Source organism: Salvelinus sp. IW2-2015, linkage group LG20 (assembly GCF_002910315.2).
Source record: "Salvelinus sp. IW2-2015 linkage group LG20, ASM291031v2, whole genome shotgun sequence".
NCBI classification, from domain to species: Eukaryota; Metazoa; Chordata; class Actinopteri; order Salmoniformes; family Salmonidae; genus Salvelinus; species Salvelinus sp. IW2-2015.
The window spans coordinates 74318967-74344533 of NC_036860.1; the positions used below are offsets into that span (position 1 = coordinate 74318967).

The window sequence follows — 25567 nt, forward strand, 5'->3', positions numbered from 1 at the left end:
CAGTGGCGGTTGCGGATTTACTGTAAATGTTTCTCTCCACACTGATCCTGAAGGCAGCGTTTTAGATCACTTAGTGACACCTGGCTGGTGTAGCGGTAGTTCCGCAGCACTGCGGCACACATGGCTAAAAGTGTCCATATAGGTTTGAATCTGGCCTACTGCCCTTTGTCACTACCATAGATTGTGTTTGTATACTGTGTCAGTACTCAATCAATCAGTAGACAATTCCACCAGTTTATCGATTGGCTGAATGATCTATTGACTGACTTTCAGCAAACTCAAGTCAGACAAAGCACATTAATTTGTATTGGTGATTCTACAGAAGTGGTTTAAATTGCTGTCCCCTATCAAAGTACTATTAAAAAAAACAGATAAGTCTTCAAACATTTATTTATTTACTTTGAAATGTATTTATATCATATAATATATTCTAATTAATTCCAGGGCAACTACAAACATTGTTAAATTAATATAGTACAGAGTCATTGTTTAAATACCCATTCCTATTGAGAGGTGGCTGTTCCACACCCTGACTCCTAAAATTCATGTTTGAAAATAAAGCAATTAAAGATTTCTGTAACACTTTTATCAAATCTTGAGTTAGTTAGTATTATTACATTGAAAGATACTGATCTAATTAGTACACTCTTAGAAAAAAGGGTTCCAAAGGGGTTATTTGCGGAGGGACATGGTTGTACCAAGAACCATTTACATCTGAAGAACCCTTTTTGGAAGAACCTAGAACCTTTTTCATCCTAAGAACCGCTTTTCGAAAGAAAGGGTTCTTTAATGATTTTTTGGGTAGGAAAGAAGGATTCTTTGGAAGGCAAGAGGGTTCTATGTACATAGAACCCTTCTGAACTGAATAAGCTTTTAAATAGTGCCTAAGCATTAGTGTTTACCTCAGGGTTTAAACTTTAACATCAGGAGTTTGAGTTATCTGATAGGGGTGGGAATGTTTTAAACTGTACCTACAGTATACTCCCAGTCGGTATTAGATAGAATGTCGCGGCCCCACCCGCTTTGGGGGAAAATAACCTGTGGTTACCCCATTGTCTCATCTCAAAAACACCACCCTTTTGCTACCGACCAGAACATGAATATAGCCAAGACCAACTAACACAAACAAACTGACTTTATGAAACGAGTTAAATGCTTTACCTGTGATTAAATGTGTTCCACACACATAGCTACGTGTAGGCTACTTGGACACCGGGTTCTCACATTTTCCCACTCTCCCACACTGAATAGCCTGAAGCCACAGCGCTCTTCTCGCAGTATCTATTTCCCTACATGGGAGCATTGCGAACTGTTTGTCATGATTTTTGACATAGTTACATGTACAACAACACAGCATCTTTTCGGCATGTTTTGTTATTTCTGTATAACAGAAAATTGATGATGAAGTTGGCTCTTTTACAATGGGGGTCAATGGGAAATAAATTTTGTTCCCCCCAATTTGTGGGTGTGATCGAGGGGAATGACTTCTTATGGCGTGAATATCGACCATCGAGTATATGGGAATATTTGTACATGTATCTGGTATTCCTGATGTGTCTTGTATTCCTTTCTGTCAGGTAGTTTTTAAACCAATTACATGCAGCCTGATCCAGGCCTATGATCTGGTCTAAAGCCAGATTGATGAACATTTACACTACATTTCTTAGATAAGAAAGTTCTTAGTTGAGAGTTACCGGTCTAACAGAACACGGAGGGTGTTCTTTAATAGTAGCCTCTCCAACAAAATCCAGGTAGAATCAGGCATTCCCCAGGGCAGCTGTCTAGGCCCCTTAATCTTTACTAATGACCTGCCACTGGCTGAGTAAAGCCTGTGTCTTTATGTATGTGGATGACTCAACACTATGCACGTCAGCAAGTTAAATCACTGCAACACTTAAAGAGCTGCAGTCAGTTTCAGAATGGGTGGAAGTAATAAGCTAGTCCTAAATATTTCAAAAACATTGTATTTGGGATAAATCATTCACTAAACCCTAAACCTCAACTAAATCTTGCAATGAATAATGTGGAAATTGAGCAAGTTGAGGAGACTAAACTGCTTGGGGTAACCCTGGATTGTAAACTTATGGTCAAAACATATTGATGCAACAGTAGCTAAGAAGGGAGGTCTGTCCATAAGAGGTCTGTACATAATAAAGCGCTGCTCTGCCTTATTAACAACAATATCAACAAGGCAGGTCCTACAGGCCCTAGTTTGCCACAAAGAGGGACTTGGGATAATTACGACTGGCCCAGAACAGGGCAGCACGGCTGGCCCTTAAATGTACACGTAGAGCTAACATTAATAATATGCATGTCAATCTCTCATGGCTCAAAGTAGAGGAGAGATTGGCTTCATCACTACTTGTTTTTTTTACTCAAGCAGTAAAATCAGATTAAAAAAACAGTGAGGACTTAAGAGTCACACACAGGTACAAACACACACACAAACACACATAACATACACACTATACACACACGTACACCTGGATTGTGTGTTGTAGTAGAGTAGTGGCCAGAAGGCACACACTTAATGTATTGTGAAATCTTTTGTAAAATGTATTTGAATGTTTAGAGATTGTATTATAATGTATATTACTGCCATAATAAATACAAATACAAATGATTCTAATACTTTTGCTAGGTAAGAAAGTATAGAAATAGGGCAATCATTATTTAGGGCACAAGGGTCACCACCTTTGTGGAAAGGGAGCACATGAGCCGTCTTCTAAACCCTTGTGATAGTACCAGATATGATCGTCAAATAAAAAATCTGGGTTAATGATTCAGCAATCAATGGGGCGGAGAGCTGCAATAAAAACAGGTCAAGCATATCAACCCCCCTATGGATGTTTTAACTTCAGTCTTAAGCAAGGCCTTCAGCACATCACAGGTACAGTAGTAACTTGTTGAAATTAAAACACAGATTCACTAGTAGTTGACAGGTTATCATTCAGGTCAGCTAGAGGATGGGAGCAGGAAGAGCAGAGAACTGACGAACAATGGTTATTTAGACCACCATTTCTCTCAAATAAAAATGTGCTAATGTAATGCTCATAATGTCCAGGAGGGGGGATTCTGTTAACTGTGCAACCCAATATGCATTCCATACACAGTGTATTGCATTTGGGGCTATGGAGGGGGTGGCATAAAAAGCCAGCAGCAGGCCGTGCGACACAGTCCCCCTCAAAAAGTAACCATATTTGGTTAGTAGAGACCCTACTAAGTATTTTTCACCCCACTTTATTTGAGCCAGGTAGTAAAGTTGTTTCTCTACAACCAAATACTGTATGAATACCATATAGTATTGCATTTGGAGATATGGGGCCAGAGTAAAAAGCCAGCAGCAACTCGTGCGACACAGTCCCCCTCAAAAAGTAAAAATTTGGTTAGTAGAGACCCTACTGAGTATTTTCCAACCCAGTATTCCATATAGGGTGTATTGCCTTTAGGGGTATGGGGGGGGTGGGTGAAAGGCCAGCAGCAGGCCGTGCAACTCAGTCACCCTCAAAAACTAAGGGAATGCAGGTGACAAGTTTAGATCTGCATATTATGCACATTGAAACGCATTGGGCTTATTCAGGACAGATTTTTGGCGACAGTGAGCCCTCTCGCCTCACCTCTTCCTCTCTGCTGAAACTAGTGAGCGAAACAGCGCCCCTCTGTCTTACTATATGTAGCCCATGTATCTGAAGCTGTCTGCCCAGAAACAGTATGACATGCCATACTCCTTCTGTCCAGACAGCATCAGATACATGGTCTACACATACGGAGACAGAGGGGGGCTTTTTTTTCGGATGCTTTTTCTGAGATCATATATCCGGCCCTAGCTATTCGGTGGCACAAGTGGGGACACTTCAGGCTGAGGAGTAAGTTTCACACATCCCCATGTGCAACGTTCATCCCTGAAATGTACCCAACAGCGATCCCCAGGCAATAGTAGAACGAAGTCACTAAGCACCACTGTAAAGGACATCACGCTGCTTGCTTAGCAAGTACCACTTCCTCTTGATTCCAGTTATGGGTAGCTGCAGCCCAATATGGCGACCGGAGTATTGGCGAGTGGGTGTGTCAGAAGGAGTGGGTTTATGGAAAGCAAATCAGCTAATTGTGCAGATTTGTTGCCATTCAAGAACGTTTTGCTTCGAGTCGATAAGCCGGCGAGCGACCAGTGTTGATACACGCTTGTGTCGCCGGCGGTAGCTAATGTGCCCATTTTTTTCTCTCACATGATTTTATTTCAAGTAGGATAGCAGCCTACACAAGAAATAACTAATATTGATAACCATCTAGTTGTCACCTTGATACCTAACCTACATGCAGTCTACTACTCAACGAGGAGGGTATAAACGGCAACACCAGGACACAACTACTCTTCGCTCTCTCTTGACAAGCACTACTGTCTGGTAACGGCGTGGGCATCGGCATAGGATATCATGGTGACAGTCACAGAAGCACATGCATGCAGTAACAATACAGTCACCATACCAGTCACACACCCCCCTCAGAGCATTATGTATTATTCTGTACGTAAATCCTAGACACTCCATTTAGTATGTTATGTTACGTTTGCAATGGTTACATAAGACAGATGGCAAAAACGAAAGTAGGGTGGGTGGTCAGATTTCCATACAGAATAAAAGGAAATGCTCTGAGACCAGGTTGTGGAGAGCTACCCTCGTGTAGGTTGTCACTGCAACCCAGGGCTGTAGGGTTGCAGAAGTGCTGCCATAGCTTGATGCTGCTCCCTCACTTTTTTTGATTTGAGAATACGCAGAGCTGCATGGTAAAATCATTTGTGGAAAATATATTCTGATAAATTCTAATTAGGCCTAACTACCACCAAAATTCCATGAAAACGATAGAATGACAAACCAAATATATATGTAGGCAATAGCAGCCTATGAGTATGTAGCCTAAATGGTGGTTTCTTCCCTGAATGCTTTCTCTATGGCGGTGGCACGAATGATGAACTGTAGGCGTGTGTGCAGAGACAAGTCGGTCAGAGGCTTGACCACTTTCAGTGGGCCAAATCCGACATAACAAGAACAGCCATAGACAGAAAACTGCTCAAACAGACTTGTACAACACACATGAACTCGCCCTACTGTCCAAGTGCTCAGCTTACAGAAACGTACCACCTCTATTGCATATGCTGACAAACAGCCTGGTCTCAGAGCATTTCGATTATTCTGTGCGGAAATCCGTGACACTCCATTTAGTATGACATATTACGTTTGGTATGGTTACATAAGACAGATGATTGCTTAAGGCTAAAGTAGGGTGTTGGTCGGAGTAGATGGGTGGGTCTATAGCGCGAATGTCTAGCAACCCAAAGATTGCGAGTTCGAATCTCATCACGGTCAAGTTAAGCATTTTAGCAACTTTTCAACTATTTACAACTTTTTAGCTCACTTTTCAACTACTTAGCATGTTAACTAACCGTAACCCCAACCATTTAACCCAACTCCTAAACTTAACCCTCACCCTAAATCCTATCCTAGCTAAAGTGAGCCACCAAGCTAGAATTCATAACAGATCATACGTTTTGAAAATTGATAACATATTATACGTTTTGCAAATTTGTAACATATTGTACATTTTGCAAATTCGCAACATATAATACGAATGTTAATTCATAACATATCATACAAAATGGGGGATTTACATCCACAACTTAATGCATACTATACTAAATGTATGTATTTCTTTAACGAGTCGAACACGAAGGATTTACTTCAGACACCCGACAAGGCCCAAATTCTCGTCATTCGCATGAAGAAGAGACGGAGATGTCGGGGAGCCTTGTAAGGATCCGACGGTGAGTGAGTAATCTGCCTTTACCATCAGTCCTATTAGCCAACGCGCAATCATTGGATAATACAAATGGATGAGCTCCGATCAAGACTATCCTACCATAAAACATAAAAAACTGTAATATCATATGTTTCATCGAGTTGTGGCTGAATGACGACATGGATAACATACAGCTGGCTGGGTTTTCGGTCCATCTGCAAGATAGAACAGCTGCCTCCAGTAAGACAAGGAGTGATGGTCTGTGTCTATTTGTAAATAACAGCTGGTGCACAAAATCTAATATTAAGGAAATCTCAAGGTTTTGCTCGCCTGAGGTAGAGTGTCTCATGATAAGCTGTAGACCACACTATTTACGTATCTGTCTATTTACCACCACAAACCAATGCTAGCACTAAGACGGCATTGAACGAGCTGTACAAGGCCATAAGCAAACAAGAAAAGGCTCATCCAGAGGCAGCGCTCCTACTGGCCGGGGACTTTAATGCAGGGAAACTTAAATCAGGTTTTACATCATTTCTACCAACATGTTACATGTGCAACCAGAGGTAAAAATCTCTAGACCACCTTTAGAGACTAGTACAAAGCTCTCCCTCGCCCTCCATTTGGCAAATCTGACCATAACTCTATCCTCCTGATTCATGCTTACAAGCACAAACTAAAGCAGGAAGTACCAGTGACTCGCTCAATAAGGAAGTGGTCAGATGACGCAGATGCTAAGGTACAGGACTGTTTTGCTAGCACAGACTGGAATATATTCCGGGATTCTTCCGATGGCATTGAGGAGTACAGCGCTGGCTACATCAATAAGTTTATTGATGAAGTCGTCCCAACAGTGACCGTACGTACATATCCCATCCAGATGCCATGGATTACAGGCAACATGCCCACTGAGCTAAAGGGTAGAGCGGGACTCTAATCCAGACGCTTAATAGAAATCCCGCTATGCCCTTTGACGAACCATCAAACAGGCAAAGCGTCAATACAGGACTAAGACTGAACTCTACTACACCGGCTCCGACGCTCGTCGGATGTGGCTGGGCTTGCAAACTATTACGGACTACAAAAGGAAGCACAGCTGTGAGCTGCCCTGTGACATGAGCTTACCAGACGAGCTACATTACATTTACATTTACATTTAAGTCATTTAGCAGACGCTCTTATCCAGAGCGACTTACAAATTGGTGCATTCACCTTATGATATCCAGTGGAACAACCACTTTACAATAGTGCATCTAACTCTTTTAAGGGGGGGGGGGGGTTAGAAGGATTACTTTATCCTATCCTAGGTATTCCTTAAGAGGTGGGGTTTCAGGTGTCTCCGGAAGGTGGTGATTGACTCCGCTGACCTGGCGTCGTGAGGGAGTTTGTTCCACCATTGGGGTGCCAGAGCAGCGAACAGTTTTGACTGGGCTGAGCGGGAACTGAACTTCCTCAGAGGTAGGGAGGCGAGCAGGCCAGAGGTGGATGAACGCAGTGCCCTTGTTTGGGTGTAGGGCCTGATCAGAGCCCGAAGGTACGGAGGTGCCGTTCCCCTCACAGCTCCGTAGGCAAGCACCATGGTCTTGTAGCGGATGCGAGCTTCAACTGGAAGCCAGTGGAGAGAGCGGAGGAGCGGGGTGACGTGAGAGAACTTGGGAAAGTTGAACACCAGACGGGCTGCGGCGTTCTGGTGAGTTGTAGGGGTTTAATGGCACAGCAGGGAGCCCAGCCACAGCGAGTTCAGTAATCCAGACGGGAGATGACAAGTGCCTGATTAGCCCGCGCCGCTTCCTGCGTGAGGCAGGGTCGTACTCTGCGAATGTTGTAGAGCATGAACCTACAGGAACGGGTCACCGCGCTTGATGTTAGTTGAGAACGACAGGGTGTTGTCCAGGATCACGCCAAGGTTCTTAGCACTCTGGAGGAGGACACAATGGAGTTAACCGTGATGCAGAATCATGGAACGGGCAGTCCTTCCCCGGGAGGAAGCAGCTCCGTCTTGCCGAGGTTCAGCTTGAGGTGGTGATCCGTCATCCACACTGATATGTCTGCCAGACATGCAGAGATGCGATTCCCCACCTGGTTATCAGAGGGGGGAAAGGAGAAGATTAATTGTGTGTCGTCTGCATAGCAATGATAGAGAGAGACCATGTGAGGATATGACAGAGCAAGTGACTTGGTGTATAGCGAGAATAGGAGAGGGCCAAGAACAGAGCCCTGGGGGACACCAGTGGTGAGAGCACGTGGTGCGGAGACAGATTCTCGCCACGCCACCTGGTAGGAGCGACCTGTCAGGTAGGACGCAATCCAAGCGTGGGCCGCGCCGGAGATGCCCAGCTCGGAGAGGGTGGAGAGGAGGATCTGATGGTTCACAGTATCAAAGGCAGCCGATAGGTCTAGAAGGATGAGCAGAGGAGAGAGAGTTAGCTTTAGCAGTGCGGAGCGCGTGACACAGAGAAGAGCAGTCTCAGTTGAATGATAGTCTTGAAACCTGACTGATTTGGATCAAGAAGGTCATTCTGAGAGAGATAGCAGGAGAGCTGGCCAAGGACGGCAAGTTAGAGTATAAGAGAAAGAGGGATACTGGTCTGTAGTTGTTGACATCGGAGGGATCGAGTGTAGTTTCAGAAGGGGTGCAACTCTCGCTCTCTTGAAGACGGAAGGGACGTAGCCAGCGGTCAAGGATGAGTTGATGAGCGAGGTGAGGTAAGGAGAAGGTCTCGAAATGGTCTGGAGAAAAGAGGAGGGATAGGGTCAAGCGGGCAGGTTGTTGGGCGGCCGGCCGTCACAAGACGCGAGATTTCATCTGGAGAGAGAGGGGAGAAAGAGGTCAAAGCACAGGGTAGGGCAGTGTGAGCAGAACCACGGTGTCTTGAATAGAAAGAGATCGGATGTCGTCGACCTTCTTTCAAAATGGTTGACAAAGTCATCAGCAGAGAGGGAGGAGGGGGGGGGGAGGGGGAGGAGGATTCAGGAGGAGGAGAAGGTGGCAAAGAGCTTCCTAGGGTTAGAGGCAGATGCTTGGAATTTAGAGTGGTAGAGAATTGGCTTTAGCAGCAGAGACAGAAGAGAGAATGTAGAGAGGAGGGAGTGAAAGGATGCCAGGTCCGCAGGGAGGCGAGTTTTCCTCCATTTCCGCTCGGCTGCCCGGAGCCCTGTTCTGTGAGCTCGCAATGAGTCGTCGAGCCACGGAGCAGGAGGGGAGGACCGAGCCGGCCTGGAGGATAGGGGACATAGAGAGTCAAAGGATGCAGAAAGGGAGGAGAGGAGGGTTGAGGAGGCAGAATCAGGAGATAGGTTGGAGAAGTTTGAGCAGAGGGAAGAGATGATAGGATGGAAGAGGAGAGAGTAGCGGGGGAGAGAGAGCGAAGGTTGGGACGGCGCGATACATCCGAGTAGGGGCAGTGTGGGAAGTGTTGGATGAGAGCGAAGGGAAAGGATACAAGGTAGTGGTCGGAGACTTGGAGGGGAGTTGCAATGAGATTAGTGGAAGAACAGCATCTAGTAAAGATGAGGTCAAGCGTATTGCCTGCCTTGTGAGTAGGGGGGGAAGGTGAGAGGGTGAGGTCAAAAGAGGAGAGGAGTGGAAAGAAGGAGGCAGAGAGGAATGAGTCAAAGGTAGACGTGGGGAGGTTAAAGTCACCCAGAACTGTGAGAGGTGAGCCATCCTCAGGAAAGGAACTTATCAGGGCGTCAAGCTCATTGATGAACTCTCCAAGGGAACCTGGAGGGCGATAAATGATAAGGATGTTAAGCTTGAAAGGGCTGGTAACTGTGACAGCATGGAATTCAAAGGAGGCGATAGACAGATGGGTCAGGGGAGAAGAGAGAATGTCCACTTGGGAGAGATGAGGATCCCAGTGCCACCACCCCGCTGACCAGAAGCTCTCGGGGTGTGCGAGAACACGTGGGCAGACGAGGAGAGAGCAGTAGGAGTAGCAGTGTTCAGTGGTAATCCATGTTTCCGTCAGTGCCAAGAAGGTCGAGGGACTGGAGGGAAGCATAGGCTGAGATGAACTCTGCCTTGTTGGCCGCAGATCGGCAGTTCCAGAGCTGCCTGAGACCTGGAACTCCACGTGGGTCGTGCGCGCTGGACCACCAGGTTAGAGTAGCAGCGGCCAGCGGTGTGAAGCGTTTGTATGGTCTGTGCAGAGAGGAGAGAACAGGGATAGACAGACACATAGTTGACAGGCTACAGAAGAGGCTACGCTAATGCAAAGGAGATTGGAATGACAAGTGGACTACACGTCTCGAATGTTCAGAAAGTTAAGCTTACGTTTGCAAAAAATCTTATTGACTAAAATGATATAGTACTGCTGGCCTGGTGAAATAGGCTAGCTAGCAGTGGCTGCGTTGTTGACTTTGTTTGAAAGTGTAGCTGGCTAGGTAACCTCTAACTGGCTAGGTAACCTCGACAATTACTCTAGACTACACAATTTATCTTGGATACAAAGACGGCTATGTAGCCAGCTAAGATCAAAACAAATCAAACGTTTGTACTGTAATGAAATGAAATGTAATACTGCTGTGGAGCAAAGCGGAATGCAACTACTCGCTCAAAACCAAACCGGAAGTGCGTATCGTAGAGGGAGAGGCAATAGAAGTGTTGTTTCTTGTATTATTGTCTTTTGTGTCTTTAGAGGATGCTTCACCTTAATGTCCCCTTTCCCTTTTCTTCTACATAACTACATAACATTCTACATAACTCTTGCTTGCTTCGAGGCAAGCAACACTGAAGCACGCATGAGAGCATCAGCTGTTCCGGACGACTGCGTGATGACGCTCTCCGTAGCCGATGTGAGTAAGACCTTTAAACAGTCACCAGACCTTTAAACAGGGACGTGTACTCCGAGCATGCGCTGACCAACTGACAAGTGTCTTCACTGACAATTTCACCCTGTCCCTGACGAGTCTGTAATAAACATGTTTCAAGCAGACCACCATAGTCTGCTGTGGCCCCATGTGACCACCAAAGGTAACCTGCCTAAGTGACTACCGACCCGTAGCACTCACGTCTGTAGCCATGAAGTGCTTTGAAAGGCTGGTCATGGCTCACATCAACACCATTATCCCAGAAACCCTAGACCCACTCCAATTTTCATACCGCCCCAACAGATTCACAGATGATGCAATCTCTATTGAACTCCACACGTCCCTTTCCCACCTGCACAAAAGGAACACCTACGTGAGAATGCTATTCATTGACTAAAGCTCAGCGTTCAACACCATAGTGCCCTCAAAGCTCATCACTAAGCAAAGGGCCCTCGGAGTAAACACCTCTCTCTGCAACTGGATCCTGGACTTCCTAACGGGCCGCCCCCAGGTGGTAAGGGTAGATAACAACACATCTGCCACGCTGATACTCAACACGGGGGCCCATTAGGGGTGCATGCTCAGTCTCCTCCTGTACTCCCTGTTCACCTATGACTGCATGGCCAAGCAAGACTCCAACACCATCATTAAGTTTGCAGACGACACAACAGTGGTAGGCCTGATCACCAACAATGATGAGACAGCCTATAGGGAGGAGGTCAGAGACCTGGCAGTGTGGTGCCAGGATAACAACCTCTCCCTCAACGTGATCAAGACAAAGGAGATGATTGTCGACTACAGGAAAAGGAGGACCGAGCACGTCCCCATTCTCATCAACGGGACTGTAGTGGAGCAGGTTGAGAGCTTCAAGTTCCTTGGTGTCCACATCACCAACAAACTATCATGGTCCAAACACACTAAGACAGTTGTGAAGAGGGAAAGACAACGTCTATTCCCCCTCAGGACACTGAAAAGAGCATCCTGACTGGCTGCATCACTGCCTGGTATGGCAACCGCTCGGCCTCCGACCGCAAGGCACCACAGAGGGTAATGCGTACGGCCCAGTACATCACTGGGGCCAAGCTTCCTGCCATCCAGGACCTCTATACCAGGCGGTGTCAGTGGAAGGCCCTAAAAATTGGTAACGACTTCAGCCACCCTGGTCATAGACTGTTCTCTCTGCTACCGCACGTCAAGCAGTACCGGAGCGCCAAGTCTAGGTCCAAAATGCTTCTTAACAGCTTCTATGCCCAAGCCATAAGACTCCTGAACAGCTAATCAAATGGCTACCCAGACTATTTGCATTTCCCCCCCCTCTTTTACGCTGCTGCTACTCTCTGTTTATTATCTATGCATAGTCACTTTAACTCTTCCTACATGTACATATAACATCAAATACCTCGACTAACCGGTGCCTCCCCACATTGACTCTGTACCGGTACCCCCTGTATATAGCCTCGCTATTGTTATTTTACTGCTGCTTTTGAATTATTTGTTACTTTTATTTTCAATTTTTTACTTATCTATTTTTTACTTAACACTTATTTTCTTAAAACTGCATTGTTGTTTAAGGGATTGGACGTAAGCATTTCACTGTAATGTCTACACCTGTTGTAATTCAGCGCATTTGACAAATACAATTTGATTTGATTACTCGGCTCTCAGCTGAGTCATTGTTTTGCAGGCCAGGAATGTCAGTATAGCCTCTCCCTGCTAACTATTTGTTTAATTTAAACAACATTGCTCCATAATGTTACAGTATTAGCTAAACCAGTTCAGTTTACTAGTAGTATACAAATGTTTGTTGGCACCGAAAGAAAGGAAAATGTTGTGAGCCTGGTAAAATAATCTGTAGTATTGTGTAGGCTGTAGCAATATTTTATGAGTTAGCTATGATTTGAAGTAAGTTGATCTAGCTGTCTTATTTTGTATTTGTTCAATGCCTCTGTCACGCCCTGACCATAGATTGCTTTGTATGTTTCTATGTTTTGTTTGGTCAGGGTGTGATGTTGGTGGGCATTCTATGTTGTATGTCTAGATTGTCTGTTTCTATGTGTTTGGTCTAGTATGGTTCTCAATCAGAGGCAGGTGTCAGTTGTTGTCTCTGATTGGGAGCCATATTAAGGTAGCCTGTTTTTCATTTGTGTTTTGTGGGTGGTTGTTTCCTGTGTTAGTGTTTTCACCATACGGGACTGTTTCGGGTTTTTCAGTATTTTGCATTGTTTAGTGTTCAGTTTTATAATAATTAAAATGGACACTTACCACGCTGCACATTGGTCCGACATTTCATACTCCTCTTCAGACGAGGACGAAACCCGTTACAGAACCACCCACCACAACCGGACCAAGCAGCGTGGTACCCAGGAGCAGAGGGTTCAAGACTCCTGGACTTGGGAGGAGACCCTGGATGGCAAGGGACCCTGGGTACAGCCGGGAAAATATCGCCGCCCCAAGGCAGAGCTGGAGGCAGCGAAAGCCGAGAGGCGGCATTATGAGGAGCTAGCACGGGGGGAGGGGGGAGGGACACGGGGAGTGTGGCTAAGCCAGGTAGGAGACCTGCGCCAACTCCCCGCGCTTACCGTGGAGAGAGGTGGACCGGGCAGGCACCGTGTTATGCCGTGAGGCGCACGGTGTCCCCGGTGCGCAGGCATAGCCCGGTGCGTTACATCGCAGCGCCTCGTATCGGCCGGGCTAGAGTGGGCATCGAGCCAGGTGCCATGAAGCAGGCTCAGCGAATCTGGTCTCCAGTGCGTCTCCTCGGGCCGGGGTACATGGCACCAGCCCTACGCATGGTGTCCCCGGTTCGCCAGCACAGCCCAGTGCGGTCTATTCCACCTCGCCGCACTGGCATGGCTACGGGGAGTATCCAGCCAGGTAGGGTTGTGCAGGCTCGGTGCTCGAGACCTCCAGTGCGCCTCCACGGTCCGGTCTATCCGGTGCCTCCTCCACGTACCAGGCATCCGGTGGCAGCCCCACGCACCAGGCTGTCTCTCCGTCTCTTTCCTCCAGGTGCTCCCGTCTGTCCAGCGCCGTCAGAGTCTCCCTCCTGTCCAGCGCCGCCTGAGCCGCCCTCCTGTCCAGCACGCGCCTGAGCGCGCCTCCTGTCCAGCGCGCTGAGCCGCCCTCCTGTCCAGCGCCGCCCTGAGCCGCCCTCCTGTCCTGAGCCGTCTGAGCCGCCCGTCCTTGTCCTGACGCCTGCAGCCGCCTTCAGTTCCGGAGGCGCCTGAGCCGCGCACTTCTAGTCCGAGGCGCCTGAGCCGCCCTTCAGTCCGAGCGCCTGAGCCGCGCACTCAGTCCGGAGGCGCCCTCAGTCCGGAAGCGCCCCTCAGTTTGGAGGCGCCCGCTCAGTCCGGTGGTGCCTTTATATTTAGGGACCCCGTCAAGGTTCGGCGGTTAGAGGGTCGCCCGCGCCAAAGACGCTCTATTAAGCGGGCTAAAGAGATGGTGGGTGGGGTCCACGTCCCGCGCCAGAGCCGCCACCGCGAACAGATGCCCACCCAGACCCTCCCCTATAGGTTCAGGTTTTGCGGCCGGGTCGCACCTTTGGGGGTACTGTCCACGCCCTGACCATAGATTGCTTTGTATGTTTCTATGTTTTGTTTGGTCAGGGTGTGATGTGGGTGGCCATTCTATGTTGTATGTCTAGGTTGTCTGTTTCTATGCGTTTGGCCTAGTATGGTTCTCAATAGAGGCAGGTGTCAGTCGTTGTCTCTGATTGGGAGCCATATTTAGGTACCCTGTTTTTCTTTGTGTTTTGTGGGTGGTTATTTTCTGTGTCTGTGTTTCACCATACGGAACTTCTCGGTCGTTTTGTCAGTTTATTGTTTTTGTTCATTGTTCAAGTATTCTTATTAAAATGGATACTTACCACGCTGCGCATTGGTCCTCCTCTTCTCATTCCAATGACGAGCGTAACAGCCTCAATTGATTTCAGAAGTTATATTGGATATACCGTATGGCTGTACAGATTCCTGGTTCGAATCAACCCAAGATCATGAACCCTAAAGATGGGACAAAGTGCATGACAAGGTGGCCCAGAGGAATCCAGCTGTTCTGAACGAAGACCTCTAGTGAGGTAAGTACACACACACATACACACACGCGATACCAGCTTGATATGTCCCTTGTCACCTGTGTTTTTACCCACAGAGTAACAGCTCTGGTGCTCTCTGTCTCATTCTATTACTTCTTGCTCAATGCTTGACCTAGGGTTTGAGAAGAGCTGACAAATCAGAACTGAGTAAGATTGTTAGTGAGCCCCATGAGGAGCACCTGATACTGCGCTGACTTCTCTGTCCTGGATGCTCTCCTGCCCAAACTGTCCCATTGTGTTCCCCCACCCCTGATCCTAGATCTATGATCAATCTCAATTTGAACTCCCTCTCTTTGTCGCTCTCTTCCCATTAAATGTGTGTTGTAATGAGGTTCTTATGAGGTTCTTATTTGGTTAACTGTTGTTACTTATATTGTCAATTTTGTTGTTTCATTTGTTTTTAATGTTGTTACCACTTTGAGTAAATGTATTTTATCTACAAATGTATTGTTTTTCTTACATTTAGATTTCAGAGAGAATTTCAGTGTACATTTACAGCAGTATCCTGGCACCAGAATTGCAAGCTTAATACTGTAATTATGCTTTGCAGCAGAGATGATGCAAAATATTTCACAGTACTATTTTCCTTACTGTAAAACATTACAGCATCCCTCTAAATTTACAGCAGGGATGCTGTGATATGTTTTACAATAAGGAAAATAGTACTGTAAAATATATTACAGCATCTCTGCTGTAAACAATTACAGTATTAAGCTTGCAACTCTGGTGGCAGTATAATGCTGTAATTTACAGGGAAAAGTTTTATGGAGTAACACAAATAAACTATGACCTGTAAATATTTAAAAATATTTCACAAATATTGACCATGAGTCACTTAAGCAATAAGGCACGAAGGGTTGTGGTATATGGTCAATATACCACGGCTAAGGGCTGTTCTTATGCAAGACGCATCGCGGATATTGGCCATATACCACAAACCCCTGAGGTGCCTTATTACTATTAAAAACTGGTTACCAACGTAAAGAGCAGTAAAAATAAATGTTTTGTCATACCCGTGGTATACGGTCTGATATACCACGGCTGTCAGCCAATCAGCATTCAGGGCTCAAATCACCCAGTTTATAAAAATAAATATGATTTGTAAATATATTCAACATAGCTCACACATAAAACTACAATTTGAACAAATATAGAACGATTTGTGAGCAAATGTTCAGAAATCCCTGACATTTAAAACTGTGGAATGTGCATTTGCACATTCAAAAAGTGCCTGTGGATCTGTATTCTGTGTTTATAGAATTCTTTGATTTCCCCCCCCCCCACCTGTCCATGTATTGCAATCCACAAATGTAGCTTCAGATGAGAGTCGGCTATCTCCATGCATTGGGATAATCTTTATGTCACGTGACGAAATTACATCACGACTGTGTACTTCTTGTCCTTAGCTAGAAGAAAGAACAGCTTCATGAAATGTGAGTACAACGTTTATTTATTCAACAAATTATGTTAAAATGTTCAACAAATGACTTTCGTATGAATATTAAATTTGACCATTGGTGCATGCAATACCGAGTGTGTGTACCGGTAGCTAGCAGGCGATCTCGTCACCTGTTTAGACAAACCACCTAAATTAAACTTACTAGCAGTGGTTGAAAAAGTACTCAATTGTCATACTTGATTTGAAGTAAAGATACCTTAATAGAAATGAGTCAAGTAAAAGTCATCCAGTAAAATACTACTTGAGTAAAAGTCTAAAGTATTTGGTTTTAAATATACTTAAGTATCAAAAGTAAATGTAATTGCTAAAATATACTTATGTATCAAAAGTAAAAGTATAAATCATTTCAAATTCCTTCTATCAATAAACGGCACCATTTTATTTATTTTATACGCCAGAGGTATACTCCAACACACATCATTTACAAATGAAGCATTTGTGTTTTTAGTGAGTCCATCAGATCAGAGGCAGTACTTAACTCAATGATGCAACACAATACAGAAATGTATTGAACTGACAGTACTCAGACACAGAATGCATGTATTGACTAGGAAACAACATATTAATACATTTATCTAAGCATGCACAACAAATGACTTGGCTAGCTAGTAAGCCTATACGGAGCAGAAAACAGTAGCTGAATTTCTAACATTTCTAATCAGATAATGTTACAATTTCTTAATACCTCCACACCAGTCAGGAAAGAGTGATTTGTCCTGCCAAAGCATCAATTGCCCTGTTAAGTCCCTGAAAGACAACAGATTGAAAAAGATGATTTGCAACATTTCTCAGATTTTTTTTTACTGAGTAGTTCTTCATAATTGACACATTCCTGAATTAACAATTAACTATTAAGCTGTGTTGTAAACTACTTAAGTAAAAATACTTTAAAGTACTACTTAAGTAGTGTTTTGAGGTATCTGTACTTGATAAGTTTTACTTCACTACATTCCTAAAGAAAATAATGTACTTTTTACTCCATACATTTTCCCTGACATCCAAAAGCACTCATTAGACTTTGAATGCTTAGCAGCACAGAACAATGGTCCAATTCACACACTTATCAAGAGAACATCCCTGGTCATCTCTACTGCAAGGGGCTGGGCAATGGTGCCTGTTCAATAAAAGGCAAAGTTGTAAAAATTATTAACCTGACAATAACACTTGACCAGCTGCTTTTGGACCCTACTGCAACTCCCCACTAGTCAATCTCCCATGGGGAGTCAATCTAGTCAATTCTCTCATTTATGGAGAGGAGAGAGAGAGAGATGGGGGAGGGACAGAGATATGGGGAGGGACAGAGAGAGGGGGGGATGGGGGGGGGAGAGACAAGAGAGAGAGGGGAGGGGGGACAGAGAGAGGGGGAGGGAGTGGGGGGTGGAGAGAGAGGGGGGATGGAGAGAGAGAGGAGGGAGGGAGAGAGGGGGGTGGGAGGGAGAGAGAGGAGGTGGAGAGAGAGAGAGGGGTGGGAGGGAGAGAATGGGGGAGGGAGATGGGGGGGTGGGAGGAGAGAGAGGGGGAGGGAGGATGGGGGTTTGGGAGGGAGAGAGAGAAGGGGGGGTGGGAAGAGAGAGAGGGGGGGTGGGAGAGAGAGAAGGGGGTGGGAGAGAGAGAAGGGGGGGGAGGAGAGGAGAAGGGGGGTGGGAGGAGAGGGGGGGAGAGAGAGAGAGGGGGGGGGGGAGAGAGGGGAGGGGGGGAGAGAGAGAGGGAAGTCTGTCTGTCTGTCTGTCTGAACAGGACTGGTATCATTGTCCTTGTCATCATAACATGGTGAGTGATGGTGATGCTGACGTTGCTGATGATTTTGGCATCATATTTTTGATGTGATTCGAGGATGTGCACAGTTGCGCTTTGCTTGTATGTAACTTTGTACTATTGCTATTATTACAGATCCACAAGCACCTTTTGAATGCGCAAATACACTTTCCCAAAGTTGTAATGTTAGGATTTCTGAATATTTGCATGCAAATATTTACATTTGTTCAAATTGTAGTTTTTATTGTGAGCTATATTGAATATATTACAGATCATATTTATTTTTGATTTATGGTGAATATCTGAAATATTTATACTATTCACGGATTATGGTTTTAATTTGGTGAAATATTTGTTTTACATATTTCCGCTATAGTTTTATTTTAATATATTCACACATCAAAGTTTTATTTGTGAGTTTGTTGATATACGCACGGATCGTGGTAAGAACATTTTAGGATAAAGAAACCAAATCTCACTTCGTACGCAAATGGCACGAAACTGGACAGTTCGCGCAGGCGTGTTTCATTGTTTTGACTGAAATGCGTCGGTTTCGAAAACGGCGGCGAACGCTTCTCCTCAAACGGAGAAACCAACCCACTATACGTAAGTAAAGCAACGTTAAATGGACAAAGATGTATTTTGTTAAAATACCGTGCTTCTTTTATGTACAGATATTGTTTTTAGTTGGACTGCTTGATATTTCCTCACTCGTAGTGCAGTAAAAACATGTGCTTTTCCTTTTGAAATTCTCCCAATGCACGCAGGCTAGCCCAGCGCTAACTTGCTAAGCTAATATTCAAATTGATACAGTAACTGAATTTTAACAAATAATTTGTATATTGTATTGTGTGACCGTGAAAATGTTCCACATAAAAAGAGGCTAACATTAAAAAGCGGAATTCGCAGAAACTTGGATGGTGATTAACGTTTGCTAGCCAGTCAGCGTTGCTATCGTGGACTGGGTAACGTTAGCGAAGTTGAATGGTTGCCATCCAGCAGTGTTATCCTTTCCTCTTTCCACCTCGGCCTTTTGCTGTCTGTCTACGCATGTGTTTTGACGTACGTTTCTGGTTGTTTGATAGAGTGCAACGCCGAACATTTGCGTGGATTGTATGTGAATGGTCAAAGTAGATAGCTACTAGCTTTTCACTACCAAGTAGTTCTAGCAGTTCGAGTGATTGTAAAATTCACTACATAGCTAGCTAGTGTTCAATCAAATATTAGTTGTAGATTGGTGTAAACGTTTATGCTCTTACTTTAGCATAGATAGTGTTCGTTTTAATTTCAAAGCGAAGCTGTAACATTTCTATCAAAGTTATGTGATATTTCCCCTGAGCTTTGGACTCAATACCTTTTTACACGAGTCTGGTGGTGTCTGTCATAACACCGCTTTGTCTTTCCATTTTGCAGATATTTGAAGGAGTTTAGGACCGAACAGTGCCTCTCTTCTTGCAGCACAAGTGCACACAACATAGACCCCTTTACATGTTTTCATTGGCATTTCCTCAACCAGAGCGAAGACGACCGATTAGAAGAAGGATGGAACTTTTAACTACAGCCTGACGTTTTATGCCAAAATATGACGAGACTACGGCATTGCCAGATGAGAGGAGTAAGTGTGAAGCTTAATTTTCCCTGTTGAATTAATTTGTTTGGTTAGATTGTTGCTACTGTATCATGCTTATCAATATTGTGTTGTGGCTGTTCGTGTTGAAGAATTCACTCAAATTGGGCAGGTTGCCAGTTTAGTGAGACACTTATAACGGTGTTGCTATATTTTTGGATGCTGCATTGTTTCAGTAGGAAGTCAATTCATGCGAATTCTGAAGTGAAAATTCCTCGCTTGCACAGAATTCAGCTCGCACCACGAGCTTGGTGATGACCTAGTTGCACATGGTGTTGTTGACTTGTCTTATTGTTCGAGCTAATGTCGATCCGCCTGGCCTCGTATGGCCCCAAGGGGGAGGACAGCGTTCTCAATAATGCGGAACCAACTGAATTATTTAACCACATTCATTGTCATTTCATGGATGTGTTTTTGTAATTCTCGCTGCACAGTCTGTTTGGAGCTGCAGAGTGGGTTGAGCTTCTCCTCAGCTTGCAAGGAAAACGATGAACACCCCCCTGTTTTCTTCTCGTGATTGAAACCGCTTTGCACATAAGCCTTCTCCTTGGTTGAGCAAGCGATGTTTATTGTTCCCGAGTCGTTGAAAATGAGGTCGTTTGACGAGTTCCTGCTTTGTATTTGTATCCTTAATGTTGTCACAAGTAGTTATACATGACTGTCTGGTTTTACCACTTGCACTGTATCATTATGTTAATTGAAACCTAAGTAGCATGAATTGATACGTTTCATGTGAATTCATGCAAGTACAATACAAGAGGCATTTCCTAATTCAATATCAGCTCATGCCAAGCATAACTACTCCTTGTGATAATTAATATAGATGTACTGAGGGGAGAAATGGAGTATGTAAGTCTTTATATCTTCTTTCTCTATTGTTTAATGGCTACTGCAACATTTTTAGGCCAACCCTCAATGCATCAGCTATTTCACTTTAATTTTTGTAACAAAATCAGAGGAACATATTTTGAATTTTTGGGTATGCCACTTCAGCTCATTCTTAGAACTTAGTTTTCGTTACTGGGTGTGACACCAATCTACTGAAATGAAGTAACAAAGAATAGGCCTAAATGAGCTACACATTTGTAGACACATCATAATATGATAGCATGTACAAATGGTAATAGATGTAGCCTAAAAATATGATATAGCAAGTCAAATTGTGCGTATACAGTTTGTTTCTTGAGATTACATATGAGAAGGTTGTGGTGGTGCGGATAGACACCAAAGCGGAGGATGATAAATTCATAAATTGAGTTCATCTGCATCTACCTAAAATAAAAGCTACATTATTCAGTTCCCAGGCTGTACAAAATCACAGGGTTATTGTAAAAAACAGAATCTACCCTGTGTGAAGGGGGAACTTACATATCATGGATATTTATGAGAAATATCGTATTTCTATATCATCATATTATTTCTGCTCTAGTTGAGGATACCTGCCCAAAACTCCAGTTTTTTCCTTCATATAAAAAAAGCTATCTTTTTCCATAGAGAACCAATCAACACATATCGTATCGGACCTAAGTATCGTGAAGTCAGCTTTCCCAGGACTACTAACCTGTCCTGCGTAATATTACAAAATGCCATACTTGGGTACTGGAACAGATGTACTTGTTAGTATACTTACTGCAGCGCTATCAGTTAAGTAAAAATATGGAAATGTTATATTGTATGTGTTGGTTGGGGATTTTCAAGTCTCCCTACAAAATTAACAGAATTTAAGGTTCACTGAAAGGAGCAGGCGTATACAGCTAATACCTAGCCTATTTAATAAGACAGGATCGATGTTCTAGATTTATTTGAGAAAGATGCTGTTCACACTAAGAAGAACAGCTCTGAACATGATATTAAGCCACTCTATAAGTTGGCGCTATTTGTGTCAGAGCACCATTAAAGAAATGGAGTACTTGAAACGTTCCCACTAGTCAATGACAAAGACTCGATCGCACGGGTTCGTTAAAGCTTGTCGATCAAGTTTAAGATATGTAGAGTAGAGACTAGATAGCGATGTTAAAGTATTTGCGGCAAATATGGCATACTAGATACTTTTTTTATAGAGGGTTGTAATATTGAGAGGTTGAGTCCTTACAGTTGATTTGGAATTCCTAGCAGTAAAGTAAACATTTGTTCCTCAATTCACCAGCTCTCATATTGAAATTAATACATATTTGAACTCTGCCGAGACCAGCACAACCTACACTCCTATTCCGGATTCTACCAGTGGCCTGCTCTTCTTCGTGAATTCACATCGTTGCAGTGTTTATTTGCTGATTCAGACGCTTTTGCTGTATTTTAAAATGATTGGTTATCTACCATTTCAATGTGAATTTGAGCACTTAATAGCGATGTTCTATTATTTCTTAAAAAAAAAAAAAAATTCTCCTCATACCATAAAGCATGTGACGAAGCTGCATCTATAAAAGCGGTTGCATTCTCTGACTCCGCATGTGGATGGCTCTTTGTTTGTCTTTGATGTAGCAATATTAGCACCAAACGAAGACGGTTGCCACTATCAGGGAGGAAACGATTCTATCCTTAAGCATCGGTCTGTTTCTTCATATTAATCTGTGGAATGACTTTTAGGATAAGCACAGCATAGAATTCTAGAAACATAGCGTAGAGACCGATTTTATGCAGATTGTATCTCTGTCACATCAATCCTATCATTTAATGAGGAAGTCTGCATTGTCTAATCATCGTTTCCTTCCTGCTGCTGTCCTTACTATCCGACACTGGTGACCAGAAGCGAAGTACCATGTTCCGTATTTACAAGACTGTACCTGTATCCATTGAAACTGATGCCGCGGGCGCGTTGAAGAACGCAAACACTGCGCTTTCCATGGCCACATACTCGCCCGCCTGTCACGATATCAGGTGATCTATTCATGCTTTAGATAACCACTCTGTCTCAAGTGTCAACCTTCACAACATGTGAATAGGCTTAGAGCCAGTTAGCTGAGTACACAAGCATAATATGCAAGGTGTACAGCCACTGACAAATGTACCAACTGATGTCATCTACATCATGTTTAATAAATAGAAACTTTAAATTTACCGTAACTATATTTTGGGGCTGGCTGTCAACCCCGTTTACATTGTTAGTTACTTATTAACATGTACGCCTAGCTGTCTCGCTGAATGATACGTCTGTATCCCCCAGACATGCCATACATGGCAGTGGGAATGGCGTGTTAATCTATTCTAGCTCATTAGTCCTTCCTGATGCCTCTCGAATTGCCGGGGCTAAGAGCAATAAGCAGCCATTTTATCTTCATAGACATCAGTCATAGTGTACTTATTGCCAGGGTTGATGTTGGTTTTGTTGAGCTACCAATACTGGGTCAAAACAATGAAGTGTTAAATGATGGTATTCTTTAAGGGATGAAAATTCTGTATATTTAAGTAATAACCCACATATTCAGAGTTGGATAACAAAACAGGCCCATATCTTAATCAACAATGACTAAGCTTACAATAACATACATTTCTCTTTTACATTATGAACCATGTGTTACATTTTAAATTCTGTCCACTCGAAAATAGCAATACCCTGTCCAACGTTCCATGAATGACGTCACATTAAGGAATGGGAGCTTGAAATAATTCAACAAAAACAACATTAAATGTGGTATCAGAGGCACGATCAAGCGTTGCCTAGCAACTGTTGAGCAGACCAAGTCTAAGAGCAAGGCATTGCTGAATATTCTACATTTGTCTCTTCTCTTTTTTTTGTTTTTGTTTTGTGTAGTAGCTCTCTCTGATCTTCTTCATGTGCACAGGAGAGATGCAGGCACAGGAGCCCTCCAGAATGGCAGTTGGGATCTGGAGAGGGTATCCCTGATCTACAGCCTGGAGTACTGGCCAGCCAAGCCATGATAGAGAAGACTCTTACAGAGGACCCCCGGTGGCAGGGTGAGCAGCAGACGCATCGATTCTGGTGTTGATGTCACCCAGTGCCACATTATTTTTCTAATGATTGGATTTCCTTGACCTGTTGCGTTATAATTTGGCATTAGGTTAAGAACAGAATGTCTTACAATGAGTATGTTTATATGCACATTAATAAATCAATATAAGACTGATTATGGCAGAAGGCAGAGTATGGTATTAGTCATGTAAACACCTTACTCTGCTTATTTGGTGTAAGATCATAATGGTAGTAAGCATACGCCGATTAAAACACCTGCTTTTCGGGACCATCTTTCTCATTATTAGGACATGTAAATGATTTAATCAGAGTTCAGAGGTGTGCACGAGCTTCCTCTTGTGCGAGTGAAGTGAGTTTGGAAAAACTGAAGTATGCATAGTAGAAATAGTTTTCACCATACAAACTTTGTCTAAGAATCTAAATGTTTTCGCAAAAATAACATGGTCGCTGTGGTAGAACGTTTATTTTCATTAGCGTATTATTATTATTACATTTTTTTATGCATTCATCAAAGTCCCGTCAGCTAGCCTGATTTCAGATGTCCATGTAAACAGGATTATTAGGGGACTCGTTCTTGAAAAGCATGTACACGTTTGAAGTCAAACGATTATATTAATCTGACTATCCACAATAATAGTTTTATTGTGTGCATGCAACAAACTCATTGTGTGCTTTCCTTCCAGACACCAATTTTGTTTTAGCGAACTACAAAACAGAGCAGTGCACCAAGCCTCCACGACTATGCAGACAGGGCTATGCCTGCCCTCACTACCACAATAGTAGAGACAGAAGACGAAATCCACGCAAGTTCAAATACAGGTAGGCGATTAGGACTGTCTAACGACAAAGAGAATGCCTTTTGACAACTGTGTAATTATTCTGTAATATGTAGTTAACCTCTTAAATGATGTGTCAGGTCAACTCCGTGTCCTAATGTGAAACATGGGGATGAGTGGGGAGAGCCATCGAAGTGTGACAGCGGAGACAGCTGTCAATACTGTCACTCACGCACTGAACAGCAGTTCCACCCAGAGGTAAGTGGGACATTAGAGACTTTATAAACGCTTAGCACATTTTGTCTCTTGCAATGGGGAATCTGTCAAACCTTGATTTGGGAAAATGCCACACAGTTATGAACAGAGAAACCTGTCTTTCTCACTTCAGATCTACAAATCCACCAAATGCAATGACATGAGGCAAACTGGTTATTGTCCTAGAGGGCCCTTCTGTGCGTTTGCGCATGTAGAAAGTAAGTGAAGCTCCTCAAAATAAGTCACCGCTGTCTTGCTTGTTGGCAACCTTTCAAAGTTAAAACCTCCTGTCTGTGTACTTTTTCAGGAATTCCATCCACGGAAGAGACCATGAACTCGTTGCTAACAGCGATGCAGTCTGGCTCCCAGGCCAAGCTGGGCTCTCAGCAGTATTCAGAGTGTCCGGTCAGCGAGTGGGGCAGCAGTGCACACTCCATCAGCAGCATCAACAACGGCCAAGTGGGGAATGTATGTGATCTGATTACTACTCCCTCTCTGTTTCTCTCCACAGTCCTTTACAAAGGCATCTCCGTTTGTATGGAAAAACATGCTGTCAATAGATTAGATACAATTATAGATTAGACCCTGAATAGATATTTAAGCTGTTAACTTATGTCACACCTTTGTTTTGTATATTCTTGTCATTTTCTGTTTCCGTTCTTCTGTTTTCTGTACTTGCCTTGTATTTCACTAGTTTGTAACATCATTTTGTTTCTGGTAGTACTAGTGCACCAAGAAACATACAACATAATTCAAATTAATACAGGATTCAACAGAAACCGAACCTTAACAATTCAGTGTCATTTTCTCTCTCTGAAGCCAATATTCAATCTAAACATCTTCAGTTATCATCTGCTCTCTGGCCTCGTTAGGAAAGCTGGGTTTGTTTGGCTGGCTCTAAAACCCTATTAAGTCCATGTGTACTTCTCTCCCTCAGGTTTCATATTCTAATAGTCCGGCTGTAACGCCATGCTCAGGAAGCAACAGTTCATTGTCCCCAATCGGACCCATCGGCAGGTCCAAATGCTTAACTAATGGTAGCTTATGTTCAGAGTCCACCACGTCA

At 43.9% G+C, this 25567-nt stretch overlaps 1 protein-coding gene across 1 annotated transcript in view; it reads left to right on the plus strand.

Moving 5' to 3' along the window:
• Positions 1-19842: 19842 nt before the first annotated feature.
• The window catches only part of LOC111980094 (putative E3 ubiquitin-protein ligase UNKL), a 15703-nt gene continuing 9978 nt past the window's right edge, over positions 19843-25567 (plus strand). Inside the window, exons 1-7 of the mRNA XM_024010758.2 lie at positions 19843-19887; positions 23322-23454; positions 24154-24289; positions 24387-24504; positions 24635-24719; positions 24809-24969; positions 25439-25563. Of these exons, the coding sequence (XP_023866526.2) occupies positions 19843-19887; positions 23322-23454; positions 24154-24289; positions 24387-24504; positions 24635-24719; positions 24809-24969; positions 25439-25563 (803 nt within the window). The remainder of the gene's footprint in view (positions 19888-23321; positions 23455-24153; positions 24290-24386; positions 24505-24634; positions 24720-24808; positions 24970-25438; positions 25564-25567) is intronic.